The sequence below is a fragment of the Hyla sarda genome, chromosome 1 (assembly GCF_029499605.1).
Source record: "Hyla sarda isolate aHylSar1 chromosome 1, aHylSar1.hap1, whole genome shotgun sequence".
In the NCBI taxonomy this organism is placed as follows: domain Eukaryota; kingdom Metazoa; phylum Chordata; class Amphibia; order Anura; family Hylidae; genus Hyla; species Hyla sarda.
The window spans coordinates 401674460-401688656 of record NC_079189.1 but is presented as its reverse complement, the minus strand read 5'-3'; the positions used below and the strand labels follow the sequence as shown (position 1 = coordinate 401688656).

At 46.4% G+C, this 14197-nt stretch overlaps 1 protein-coding gene across 6 annotated transcripts in view; it reads left to right on the top strand.

The window, feature by feature from the left end:
- Positions 1-14197, top strand: part of LOC130277318 (basement membrane-specific heparan sulfate proteoglycan core protein-like) — a 105053-nt gene that overhangs the window by 15557 nt on the left and 75299 nt on the right. Inside the window, exon 1 of one of the 6 annotated variants that reach the window (XM_056527919.1) lies at positions 3366-3440. The exons of the other annotated variants lie outside the window; for them this stretch is intronic. Coding sequence (XP_056383894.1) covers positions 3413-3440 — 28 coding nt within the window. The 5' untranslated portion in view covers positions 3366-3412. Of the gene's footprint in view, positions 1-3365; positions 3441-14197 lie in introns of those variants that run through there. 6 annotated transcript variants of the gene reach the window in all.

Below are 14197 nucleotides of genomic sequence, written 5' to 3'. Positions count from 1 at the left end.
GATAGAACGTTGATCCAGGGATTTATTCTGACTGCCATATTGGAGTTGGGAAGGAATTTTTCCTCTGTTATGTGACAATTGTCATCAGCCTCAGAGGAGGTTTATGCCTTCCTCTGGATCAACACATTCGGGTTATAGGTGAATTTAATGGACTTTTTTCTTTTTTTCAACCTTATAAGCTATATAATTATATGTAAACTCCAGTAGGCAACTCTCAAACATCCCTGCATAGATGTTTGTGTACAGAATATGGGCCTACCTGTTGCTGTACCGAACTTCTGTTTGAACCATTGTTCACCTGCTTAAAGGGGTTCGCCACTGCCTTAACCTACTTTTGGCGGTTAGTTAGTTCTGTGGCTATATGTTATTATGGCTTTTTTTCATGTTGCTAACGGTTCTGTATGTGGTGTTTTACTTACCTTTTTTCCAGACCCGGAAGCTGGTTTCTTAATTTGCTTTCTGCCTTGCCTCGACCACTTTGTTTCTTTTCTTCCGCCGCCATCTTGCCATCGGGACGTCACCGTGAAGGGTGGTGTGTTGGAGGCCGGCCTGCCCCTCGCTCCGTACGTGCCCGCCCCCCCCCCCCCCCCCCCCCGCGCGACGGAATCCTCTGTCGTCATCAGCGCGCACCCTCTTTACTTTCAGCTTCTTCTAAGCTGAATGCAGATTGGGCTGCTTTCGGCGAATCGGATGCCGTGATGGGTGTCTGGGCATGCTGGGAGTTGTAGTTTTGCAACAGCTGGAGGCACCCTGGTTGGGAAACACTGCCATAGCAAACCTTCAGGAGAAGCCCAGCGCTCCGGAACTCAGCTCTGGCCACGTTAGGGTTAACAAACCCCCAGCGCATCAGGCCCGATGCTGACATCACTATGGCACATGCGCAGATGATCCTCCGGAGCGAGGACCAACTGCGCATGCGCCCATCACGGCATCCGATTCGCAGAAAGAAGCCCAATCCACATTCAGCTTAGAAGAAGCTGAAAGTAAGGAGGGTGCGCGCCGATGACGACCGAGGATTCCGTTGCGCGGGAGGCGGGCACGTACGGAGCGAGGGGCAGGCCGGCCTCCAACGTCCCGGTGACGTCCCGGTGACGTCCCTGTGGCAAGATGGCGGCGGAAGAAAAGAAACAAAGTGGTCGAGGCAAGGCAGGAAGCAAATGAAGAAACCAGCTTCCGGGTCTGAAAAAAAGGTAAGTAAAACACCACATACAGAACCGTTAGCAACATGAAAAAAAGCCATAATAACATATAAACTAACTAACTAACTGCCAAAAGTAGGTTGAGGCAGTGGAGAACCCCTTTAAGGGGGTACTCTGCCCCTATCCAAAGAATAGGGGATAAGATGTCTGATTGTGGGTGTCCCCCCGCTGGGAACACCCCACGATCTCCGTGCAGCACCCGGTGTTCTACACAGTATTTATAGAACACTGGGTTCCAGCGGCAGGGGTCATGTGACATCATGCCATGCCCCTCATCAAGTCACGCCCTCTTCATTCATGTCTATGGGAGGGGGCATGCCTATTTGACGCTGCCTATTCATGTGCTAGTAATGTGTATGGGAGTAATAATAAAGACCCATATATTTTTCTAGCACTGAAATATGCATCAAGTACACATGCGTCAAATATGCAGCGTATACGCTACATGTGACCCTATTCTAAAAAGAATTACTTGTTCCACAAAAAGAATGTCAACATAAGAAAAAAATAATTAAGCTCTAAGGGTATGTTCACACTATGGAATTTCCATGCGGAATTCACTCGGGAATTCCGTTGTGGGAGCCTTAACATTGGTGTGAATGGGCCTTCCGTGGGCCCATTCACTCTACGGAATTTTAGCGGCGGAAAATTTAGCTACTGCAATTGATCCCCATAGCAAACCTCTCCTGCTCTGGACAGTTCCTAACATGGACAGAAGTGTCAGCAGAGAGAACTGTATTCAGACAGAAAAGAAATTCAAAAAGAAAAGAACTACATGTGGAGCATACAGCAGCTCATAAGTATTGGAAGGATTAAGATTTTTTAATCAAAGTAATTTACTTATATGTTCAACTTTGTTGCACCAGCTGATAAAAAAAAAAAAATTCCACCGTAGTACCCCTTTCATACTCTTCCATTGCTGAAACTTTTGTCTTCCTAGTTGGGATTTGTCTAAATATCTGCAGCACTGACGTGCCTGTAAACCCATGCTAATGATACAGCCAATTGCTGTCCTCATTGGTATACAACTCAAGACCACTGAGGTCAATGATTGGCTATAGCAGTGACATGGGTATATGTCATTGCTATAGTTACTGTATGTATACAAAGCCCAGACTTTGGGGGATTCATTCTTTTTTATTTAACACAACGTTAAGCAACTGCCAAAATAAGTCAGACAACCCCTTTAAGAATTTTCCTGCTAAAAGTTTGAGGGAATAATGTTATATTGTTTAAAAAAAATATCAGGGTGGCCCTTCAGGAAGTGATTGCTACATTTTGTCAAGGATTTAAAGAGGTTATCCACCATAAGGTGATTTGAGTACTTACCTGCCAGACAGTAATGGACATGCTTAGGAAGGATCTGTGCTTGCCTTGGGGATAAATGGCCATGATGTGAGATTACCATAATATTGTGGCTAGCTTTTTGTGAAATGGTTATTTCCTGTTGTAATTCCCTCCCTCCCATGATTCCTTGTTTGTAAGTGTGAGGTCACTTCCCCCCCCCCCCCCCTCACACACACACACACACACACACACACACACACACATCAGCCACCCCATCCATTAATACACACCTGTGCTCCCTTCCATGCAATAAACCATTGTTTTCTGACCAGGGTGCCTCCGGCTGTGCTCCACCCATTGAAACAAAGAGATGCTCCTTTCCATCACCTGACTAGTGATGTGATGTCTCGGGCCAAACTGCTACCTGGGAAAACCTGAGACGACAATTTGTATTCTGTGAAAAATAAACATTGGAAAAAAATAACAGAAGAATTGCAAGACCACCATCACACACAGGTACAGACAATATATTGGGAATTACACTATTTTTACAGCCCCTGTAGCATAGCCAAATAAAAAAAAAAATCCTGTAATACCCCTTTAAGATAGAATTGAGATACAGCACAAGGCACATCATGCACAAGCAACCAACTTTATCAAAAACTATAAAACAACATAATTCCTTTTGTTCAATGATCTGTTCAGCTAATATGCTAAACAGAAAACACATTCATGTAGGTTGAAAGTTTTGAGACCCTCACACCTCCTCACCACACCAGTCATGTTTCCTGTAACCTTGTTTCAAACATTAGCCCAGATATACTGACTATAATTCTCACATGCTACATTACTTTCTATGTACATTCTGTCCACTTTTCTTTAGCATCTCTAATGTGTTTCTTATTCATTTCTATTGCTGGAAATTAATGATAATGACAAGGACAATAAGATTTGGTAAGTCATTTTGCATTTCTTTAAATATGCAGATTATGTTTTAGTACAGCATAGTGGAAAATGTAATTTGAACACCATTTTTTAGTATATTCTCTATTATGGGGTTTTGGAAGACCTATTCCTAGGTAGGGATAGGGAAAGAAGTCAATACCATACTTGTTTTCTAAAAGTATATTCTCATGTAGCAAATATGTTGCAAAAATGTCTGTGATTGTCCCATTTAGTTTAATAGAGTGTGCAAAATTGTATAGGGGGAAATTTATCATTGCATGTACTGTATACTATATTTTTGCTCTAAATTTGTTACTTTTTAGCAAATTCTTTGTGCCTTTTCATGGAAATGATTTTTTCATGATTGCATATGTCAAAATCAAATAGTTTTTCTGCAGTGGTCATAAATTTATCATGTGCGATTTTTGAAGAAAAGTCACACAATTTGTCGCAAAGCACTCAATTTGTTGCCAATCTACACAAGTCTGGACCTGGCTTTAACCCCTGAAGGACCAGGCCATTTTACACCTTAGGACCAGAGCGTTTTTTGCACATCTGACCACTGTCACTTTAAACATTAATAACTCTGAAATGCTTTTAGTTATCAATCTGATTCCGAGATTGTTTTTTCGTGACATATTCTACTTTAACATAGTGGTAACATTTTGTGGTAACTTGCATCCTTTCTTGGTGAAAAATCCCAAAATTTGATAAAAAAAATTTGAAAATGTTGCATTTTTCTAACTTTGAAGCTTTCTGCTTGTAAGGAAAATGGATATTCAAAATATTTTTTTTTATTCACATTTTCAATATGTCTACTTTATGTTTGCATCATAAAATTAACGTGTTTTTACTTTTGGAAGACACCAGAGGGCTTCAAAGTTCAGCAGCACTTTTCCAATTTTTCACAAAATTTTGAACCTCGCTTTTTTTCAGAGACCAGTTCAGGTTTGAAGTGGATTTGAAGGGTCTTCCCATTAGAAATACCCCACAAATGACCCCATTATAAAAACTACACCCCCAAAGTATTCAAAATGACAATCAGTAAGTGTTTTAACCCTTTAGGTGTTTCACAGGAATAGCAGCAAAGTGAAGGAGAAAATTCACAATCTTTATTTTTTACACTCGCATGTTCTTGTAAACCCAATTTTTGAATTTTTACAAGGAGTAAAAGGAGAAAATGTATACTTATATTTGTAGCCCAATTTCTCTCGAGTAAGCACATACCTCATATGTCTGTGTTAAGTGTTCGGCGGGCGCAGTAGAGGGCTCAGAAGCGAAGGAGCGACAAGGGGATTTTGGAGAGTACGTTTTTCAGAAATGGTTTTTGGGGGGCATGTTGCATTTAGGAAGCCCCTATGGTGCCAGAACAGCAAAAGAAAAAACACATGGCATACCATTTTGGAAACTAGACCCCTTGAGGAACGTAATAAGGAATTAAGTGAGTCTTAATACCCCACAGGGGTTTCACGACTTTTGCATACGTAAAAAAAAAAAAGATTCACTAAAATGTGTTTCCCCCCCCAAATTTCACCTTATTGCAAGGGTTAATAGCAGAAAATACCCCCAAAATTTGCAACCCCATCTCTTCTGAGTATGGAGGTACCCCATAAGTTGACATGAAGTGCACTACGGCCGAACTACAATGCTCAGAAGAGAAGGAGTCATATTTGGCTTTTTGAGAGCAAATTTTGCTTGGGGGGCATGTCGCATTTAGGAAGCCCCTATGGTGCCAGGACAGCAAAATAACCTCCACATGGCATACCATTTTGGAAACTAGACCCCTTGTGGAACGTAACAAGGGGTACAGTGAGCATTTACCCCCACTGTTGTCTGTCAGATCTTTTGAACAGTGGGCTGTACAAAATTTTTATTTGCACACTGTTCCAAAGATCTGTCAGACACCAGTGCGGTGTAAATTCTCACTGCACCCCTCATTACATTCCGTGAGGGGTGTAGTTTCCAAAATGGGGTCACATGTGGGGTTTTGGTTTTTTTGCGTTTGTCAAAACCGCTGTAACAATCAGCCACCCCTGTGCAAATCACCACAAATGTACATGGTGCACTCTCCCTTCTGGGCCTTGTTGTGCGCCCCCAGAGCACTTTGCGCCCACATATGGGATATCTCCGTAGTCGGGAGAAACTGCAATACAAATTTTGGGGGGCTTTTTTCCCTTTTACCTCTTGTCAAAAGGAAAAGTGTAGGGCAACACCAGCATGTTAGTGTAAAAAAAAATTTTTTTTTACACTAACATGCTGGTGTAGACCCCAACTTCCCCTTTTCATAAGGGGTGAAAGGAGAAAAACCCCCCCAAAATTTGTTAGGCAATGTCTCCCGAGTACGGCGATACCCCATATGTGACCCTAAACTGTTGCCTTGAAATACGACAGGGCTCCGAAGTGAGAGTGCCATGTGCATTTGAGGCCTGAATTAGGGATTTGCATAGGGGTGGACATAGGGGTATTCTACGACAGCGATTCCCAAACAGGGTGCCTCCAGCTGTTGCAAAACTCCCAACATGCTCGGACAGTCAACGGCTGTCCGGCAATACTGGGAGTTGTTGTTTTGCAACAGCTGGAGGCTCCATTTTGGAAACAGTGGCGTACCAGACGTTTTTCATTTTTATTGGGGAGGGGGGCTGTGTAGGGGTATGTGTATATGTAGTGTTTTTTACTTATTTTATTTTGTGTTAGTGTAGTGTAGTGTAGTGTTTTTAGGGTACAGTTACACGAGCGTGGGGATTACAGCGAGTTTCCCGCTGCGAGTTTGAGCTGCCATGCAAAAATTGCTGCATCGCAAACTTGCAGCCTGATACTCACTGTAAGCCCCCTGCCCATGTGAATGTACCCTGTACATTCACAGGGGGGGGGGGGGAACCTCCAGCTGTTGCAAAACTACAACTCCCAGCATGCACGGTCTATCAGTGCATGCTTGTAGTTATAGTTTTGCAACAGCTGGAGGCACACGGGTTGGGAAACACTGAGTTAGGAAACAGACAATGTTTCCCAACCAGTGTGCCTCCAGTTGTTGCAAAACCACAACTCCCAGCATGCCCAAGCAGCCGAAGGGCATATTGGGAGTAGTGGTTACGCAACAGCTGGAGGAGAACAGTTTGGGGACCACTGTGTAGTGGTGTCCAAGCTGTAGCCCTCCAGATGTTGCAAAACTACAACTCCCAGTATGCCAATACTGTCCAGGCATGCTGGGAGTTGTAGTTCTGCAACATCTGAAGGGCCAGATGTTACAGAACTACAACTCCCACCATGCCTGGACAGTAAGGGCATGCTGAGGATGTGTAGTTTTGCAACATCTGGAAGGGCACAGTGGTCTCCAAACTGTGGACCTCCAGATGTTGCAAAAGTACAACTCCCAGCATGCCCAGATGCCAAGGGCTGTCTGGGCATGCTGGGAGTTGTAGTTTACAGGGTCCCATTACAGCAATGCATGTCGCTTTACGGCGACGTGCATTGCTGTAAAGGGCCCGTCCGCGGCTGAAGAGGAACTCACCTGTCGTCGCCGTCTTCATCGCCGGGATCCGGGTCTTCAGGGACGAGGTAAGTACCGGGGCCGGTCCCCAGCACTCCCCCGTCCCCCGCTGCGTCCTCCGGTCTTCCTCCCGTCCTCTCCGGACTTCCAGGGGCCGGCAGGGCGGGAGGAAGTAACTGCCCCCCCCTGCGATTGGTCGGTTAGCTAACCGACGGATCGCAGGGTATAGGAGGAGGTGGCTGGCTTGCCACCTCGCTCCTATACTTTAGCATGGTCCTGGCTGTCTGTGACCCAGAGACCCGATCAGCCCGGTATCGCCGCAGATCGCAGGGGCGATTTCCCTAGCAATTTGCGGCGATACCGGGCTGATGGCCCCCCTCGGCGTTTGCCCTGGATGCCTGCTGAAGCATTTCAGCAGGCATCCGCTTCCGATCTCTGCCCGGGGCACGGCAAAGATCGGAGAAACACTAGGACATACTAGTACGTCCTGGGTCCTTAAAGCCCAGGGTGCCAGGACGTTCTAGTACGTCCTGGGTCCTTAAGAGGTTAAAAAAATGTTCTATTTAGTTTGTCGCAATTATTTGTCTCCAAAAAGTAACTGCACCAAAAATAGAGACAAACTACAGCCAAAATAAAGGTTAGATACATACCCCACATTGTCTTGTTGGAAAGTGAACCTTCATCCCAGTCTGAGGTCCAGAGCGAATCGAATCTGAGGAATCCGAATTCGTTAAGAATTTCTGAAAAATTTTGATTCACAATGAATACGAATATCGCCGCGATTCGATTGCCCGAATCGCTTCATTAAACTCCATTTAGTGCGGTCAAGGCTCTAGGGCATCTAAAATGGTGGATCCATAATAATAAACCAATTGCTGACGCATCATGAGTATGATTATATATACTTAGTGATTATGATTATATGCAACTTTAATTCTTTTACTCAAATTAATTTATATCATTTCACTGGATATGACTATGCAATATCCTTATTTTTTTATTAAATTTTTTAGATAGACAAACCTATAATAGTGTTTGTACGATTCAAATTCTATACGAATATGATACATTGTTTTGTAATGTTCTTTTGGCCGTGCTTTGTTTTCTCTAGCCAACGTTTCTTGTTCTAAAAATTTTCTCAAAAACCAATAAAAATCATTTAAACCAGTAAAATGGTGGATCCACATGTGAGGACATGGGGCAAGGAATCCTGGGAAGGTGGGAACAAGGGTAGGCGGGATGACCCTGAATCCCATAAAGCATGCAGCCTATCAGCAGTCACCCCAGTGATGTCACAGCACTATATAATCGGCAGCCATATTGCGGCCAGTCACTTCAGCCTTTTATTGCAGAGAGAGAGACAGACAGCGCTGTGTGTTGCACAGAAAAGCATTTTTCCAGCAGTGATTCACTTCCCAGTCACTACAGTGTTCTATTACAGAGAGGGATAGAGAGCAGTGTATTGCACAGAAAAGCTTTGTTTACAGCAGCGATTCACCTCAAGCCCAAATCCAGCCTAAAAGCACTGATAGGGAAGAGAGTGAGTTTGAGAGAGAAAGTGCAATTTTGGGTGTAGTACACAGCGACTATGTGCTGCAGCACTGGTGTTTACTGCTGGTGTTGTACAAAAATACTGTTTTAAGCGTACTGGAGTGCTTAAGTCCTCCCCTCATAAGTGCATACCACTAAGAGGTGTACTATTTTGTTCCTGTTAAAGTCTTCAGGGCCTAGATACTGTGAAAGGCCAACCAAAAGTACACACTGGCTGGTGTTGTACACATATACTGTTTTAAGCATATTGGAGCGCATTGTGCTCCCCTCATAAGTGCATACCACATACGTACAGCTAAGTGGTGTACTATTTTGTTCTTGTAAAAGTCTTTAGGGCCTAGATACTGTGAAAGGCCAGCCAAAAGTACACACCGTCTGGTGTTGTACACAAATACTGTTTTAATCATACTGGAGTGCATTGTCCTCCTCTCATAAGTGCATACCACATATGTACATTTAAGTGGTGTACTATTTTGTTCCTGTTAAAGTCTTAAGGGCCTAGATACTGTGAAAGGCCAGACAAAAGTACACACCTGCTGATGTTGTACACAAATACTGTTTTAAGCAAGGTGGAGCGTATTGTACTCCCATCATATACGCACTAAGTATGTCAGGCAGAGAAGTGCCAGGACGTGCACAGAGGATTGGTAGAGACCTAAATTCATCAGGCAGAGGTTGCAGCACGCTAGGGGCGACTGGCAGCAGGAGTCGCAGAGAGAGGCCTGAGCTCCCGGTATCAGCTAGCGGTCGTGTCTCAACCAGCAACCCTTCTGCCGTCATCGATTGGTTAATACAGTCATCCACTTCATTACAAGTGTCAACAGTCGGTGGGTTACTCAGACACAACCCTTAGTTGGCATGGCCCGGGAGCAGTCCCTGTCCTCCCATTGCCTCTGTCCTATGCTGTTCCCTCCCCCACAAAAGTATCTTATGCTGTGGGTTCAGCTCCACTATTTAGTGAGGACGATCTAGAGGACAGTCATCAGCTACTGCCCAGAAAAAAGTGGAGGAGACATCCGCCACTTCCTCCGCTAGGCAGGCAAGTAGTGATGAGGAGAGTGGCATGGGAGGTGGCGTTGTGAGCGTTCAGGCTCCTGAAGCAGACACTGTTGAGGAACCTGAGGAGGACATCAGTGACGTGCAGACACAACTCTATGATGATGATGAAGCCGATCGCACTTGGAAACCGGGTGCAGAAGGGGCTTCATCATCACGAGAAGAGGGTTGCAGCAGCTGAGCAAGCAAGGTGGTAGCATGGTTGGCAGTCAGCATGGGGCAGAGGTGGAAAGTCTGGAGCCAAACGTGCCCAGGGTAGACCACCTGCTTCGCTGTTGGATGAGTGGGCGCATAATGTTGTGAGATGGCCAGTTTTCTAGTCATCTTACAGGAGGGGAGAAGTAGGAGCAGCTAGAGGAGCTAGAGGGTTATGAGGAAGGTGAGACAGAGGACAATATGCAGTGGAGATGGAGGCAGGGAGTCCCTCCGAATTGTCACCATTCGGCAGCAGGATGACTTCTGGCTCTCCAACTTATTGGACCCTCACTACCGGCACAAAATGGGGGCCTTTTTTACACCCACTGAGAGGGAGGACAAACTGACCTACGACAGATACATCCTACGTAGTCAAATGCGCCATCATCCATCTTCTCGCACGACTGACTCGGGGGACGCTCTGCGCTCACCTTCCACTGCCATGGCTGCTGTGAGCCTACAGTAGCTGACGAGTAGCTTTTTGTTCACCCGCATAGTGAAGCAACTCATGTGCAGCAGGTAGACCTGGAGCAGGACCTGAACCAGCAGGTGGTGGCAAACCATGACATGACTATGCCAACACACCTTGAAGATCCACTGGACTTCTGGGCAGCCAAACTTGATTTGTGGCTGCAACTAGCAGAGTTTGCCCTAGAAAAGCTGTCCTGCCCGGCCAGTAGTGCGCCATCAGAGCGGGTGTTTAGTGCAGTAGGGGCCGTAGTAACCCCAAGGAGAACTTGTCTGTCCGTGAAAACTGTGGAGAGACTGACCTTTGTGAAGATGAATCAGGCATGGATCAGCCAGGATTTCCACCCACCAATGCCTGATGCATCAGAGTAGATTGACCATGGTGCCACACCAACACTTCACAAATAGGAAGAGTGTAAAACATAATTAAGGTGCTGCTCCCCAGTTACAGACATTCCTCTGCATCAGACCACAAGTAAGTATTGAGGATATGCATTAGCTAAAACTTAACTTTTCTTAGGATAAAATATATGTACCCAACATATTTTTGAAATCAAAGAAAAGGAAAGGTGTGCAAAAAAACACCATGTACCACCTACACCACCAAGTATTGATGTTATGCAAAGACCTCTAAAAGGTGGAAGGGAACAACGTTGTTACGCCATGCGCTCCTGCCTCACACGCTGGCCGTGAGCGCATGGTCCCCTTACCTTCTGCTGCCGACGGGGCTGGGACTTGCATTGCTGGACGCACCCGCATGCGAGCCCCAGCCCGTCACTCTCCGGGTGTTTCCCCTACCTCTGCTTCCGCCTCTCTGCTCCGGTGCGAGTGTCCCCGTCCCTCAGGGCTTGCGCGCATCGGAGCTTTAAGATTTAAAGGGCCAGTACGCTCATTAGTGTAACCTCCTGTGTGTTGTTGATAAATTCCTCCACCCTCCTCAGTTCTCTGCCGGATCTTTGTTGCCTTGTGCCCTAGAGAAAGCGTTCCTTTGTATTGCCTTGCCGTGTACCAGATCTCCTGCTCTTGGGACCTTGACCTTGCTTCTCTGCCGCCTGCCTACTGAGCTTCTGCTACGTCCCGACTACGCTACTGTGCCGCCTGCCCTGACCTACAGCTATCCTGACTACGAGTTGTCTCATCCCTTCTGTGCTTCGCATCTCCTCAGTCGCCTGTGTGGTCGAGCCGTTGCCTGGGGTTGCGACCTGGGTGTCGTCTGCAGCAGCCAGTCCATCCTGCTTTGCGGCGGGCTCTGGTGAAGACCAGCGGCACCTTAGACTCCGCTTTCTGGCATGGTCCGAGTCATCTGCCACACAGGTCCAGCGGATCCACATACACTGGAGTTCCTGTCTTCAGAAACGTGAGTGTTACAAACGTATAGTCCATTGTAACCGGTCGGGGTAAAAACTTCCCCTGTGAGGCCTGTGTCACATTATTAATTCCCTTCTTGGCAAGTGTTACTCACCCTAAAAAGGGCAGCCCCACACAGGAACCTCTCCCTATTTCCCCCTACAAACACTGCCATTTCCCAGGGTTTTTAGGTGGAAATAGAGTTTCCTGTGTGGGGTCGCCCTTTTTAGGGTGTGTAACACTTGCCAAGAAGGGAATTAATAGGGTGAGAGTATGGCCTTACAGGGGAAGGTTTTACCCCCATCTGCTACAATAGACAATACGTTGTTCCCTACCACCTTTTCGAGGAAAGTCTTACTCATCTTAAAAAGGGCGGCCCCACACAGGAACCAATCCCTAACCACCTATAAACACTGGGAAATGGCAGTGTTTGTAGGTGGAAATAGGGAGAGGTTCCTGTGTGGGGCCGCCCTTTTTAGGGCGAGTAATATTTCCAAGAAGGGAATTAATAATGCAAGAGTAGGGCCTTACAGGGGAAGTTTTTATCCCCTTATCCCATACATTGTTCCCTTCCACTGTTTAGAGGTCTTTGCATCACATCAATACTTGGTAGTGTTCAATACTTGAACACCTTTCCTTTTGTTTGATAAAAAAAAAAAAAAACTGGGTCCATATATTTTATCCTAAGCATATTATTAAAAGTTAAGGTTTTTATAATGCATATCCACAATAATTGTGCACACTAACACTTTTACAAAAGAGACCATTTTCTTCTGCCTACCTGCCTCAGCTACTATTCTGATCCTGCCACTGATGCCACACATCTGATGCCAAGTTCTCCTTTTTTCACCCACCTTTGTCACGGGTACTGATATTGCCATATGATGCTTCTGCTGCAACCTCCAGGCTGTCTCATTCTGCCACCATATGTTCGCCTCGTGCTGATACCACCTCCAGGCTGTCTTATTCTGCCACCATATGTACTCTTCATGCAGATGCCAGCTCTAGGCTGTCTCATTCTGCCAGCATATGTTCTCCTCATGCTGATGCCAACTCCAAGCTGTCTCATACTGCCACCATTTGTTCTCCTCATGCTACTGTCACCTCCAGGCTGTGTCATTCAGCCAATATATGTTCTCCTCATGCTGCCGCCAACTCCAGACTGTGTCATTCAGCCACTATATGCTGCCGCCAACTCCAGGCTATGTCATTCAGCCATTATGTCGTCTCTTCATGCTGCTGCAAACTCCAGTCTGTGTCATGCACTATATGTTCTCCTCATCCTGCTTCCAGCTGCCCAGTGTGTCATTCCGCCACTATATAATCTCCTCATGCTTCCACCACCTCTCGGCTGTGTCATTCAGCAACTATATGATCTCCTCATGCTGCCGCAAACTCCAGGCTGTGTCATTCAGACACTATGTGGTCTCCTCATGCTACCGCCAGCTCCAGGCTGTGTCATTCAGACACTATGTGGTCTCCTCATACTGTTGTCAACTCCAGGCTGTGCCATTCAGCCACTATATGTGCTCCTCATGCTGCCGCCACCTCCAGGCTGTGTCATTCAGCCACTATATATGGCCTCCTCATGCTTCCGCCACCTCCAAGCTGTGTCATTCAGCCACTATAAGTTCTCCTCATGCTGCCGCAAACTCCAGGCTGTGTCATTCAGCCACTATATGCTGCCGCCAACTCCAGGCTGTGTCATTCAGCCACTATGTGGTCTCCCCATGCTGCCGCCAACTCCAGGCTGTGTCATTCAGCCACTATGTGGTCTCCTCATGCTGCCGCCAACTCCAGGCTGTGTCATTCATCAACTATATGTTCTCCTAATTCTGCCGCCACCTTCACCCTGTGTCTTTCACCCACTATATGGTCTCCTCATGCTGCAGCAAACTCCAGGGTGTGTCATTTAGCCACTATATGCTGCCGCCAACTCCAGGCTCTGTCATTCAGCCACTATGTGGTCTCCCCATGCTGCCGCCAACTCCAGGCTCTGTCATTCAGCCACTATGTGGTCTCCCCATGCTGCCGCCAACTCCAGGCTGTGTCATTCAGCCACTATATGTTCTCCTCATGCTGCCGCCACCTCCAGGCTGTGTCATTCAGCCACTATGTGGTCTCCTCCTGCTGCCACCACCTCCAGGCTGTGTCATTCAGCCACTATATGTTCTCCTCATGCTGCCGCCACCTCCAGGCTGTGTCATTCAGCCACTATATGTTCTCCTTATGCTGCCACCACCTCCAGGCTGTGTCATTCAGCCACTATATGGTCTCTTCATGCTTCTTCCACTCCAGGCTGTGTCATTCAGCCTCTATATTGTCTCTTCATGCTTCTTCCACCTCCAGGCTGTGTCATTCAGCCACTAAATGTTCTCCTCATGCTGCCACCACCATCACGCTGTGTCATTCAGCCACTACATGGTCTCCTCATGCTGCAGCAAACTCAAGGCTGTGTCATTCAACCACTGTATGCTGCCGCCAACTCCAGGCTGTGTCATTCAGCCACTATGTGGTCTCCTCATGCTGCCGCCAACTCCAGGCTGTGTCATTCATCGACTATATGTTCTCCTCATTCTGCCGCTACCTTCACGCTGTGTCTTTCAGCAACTATATGGTCTCCTCACGCTGCAGCAAACTCAAGGGTGTGTCATTTAGCCAC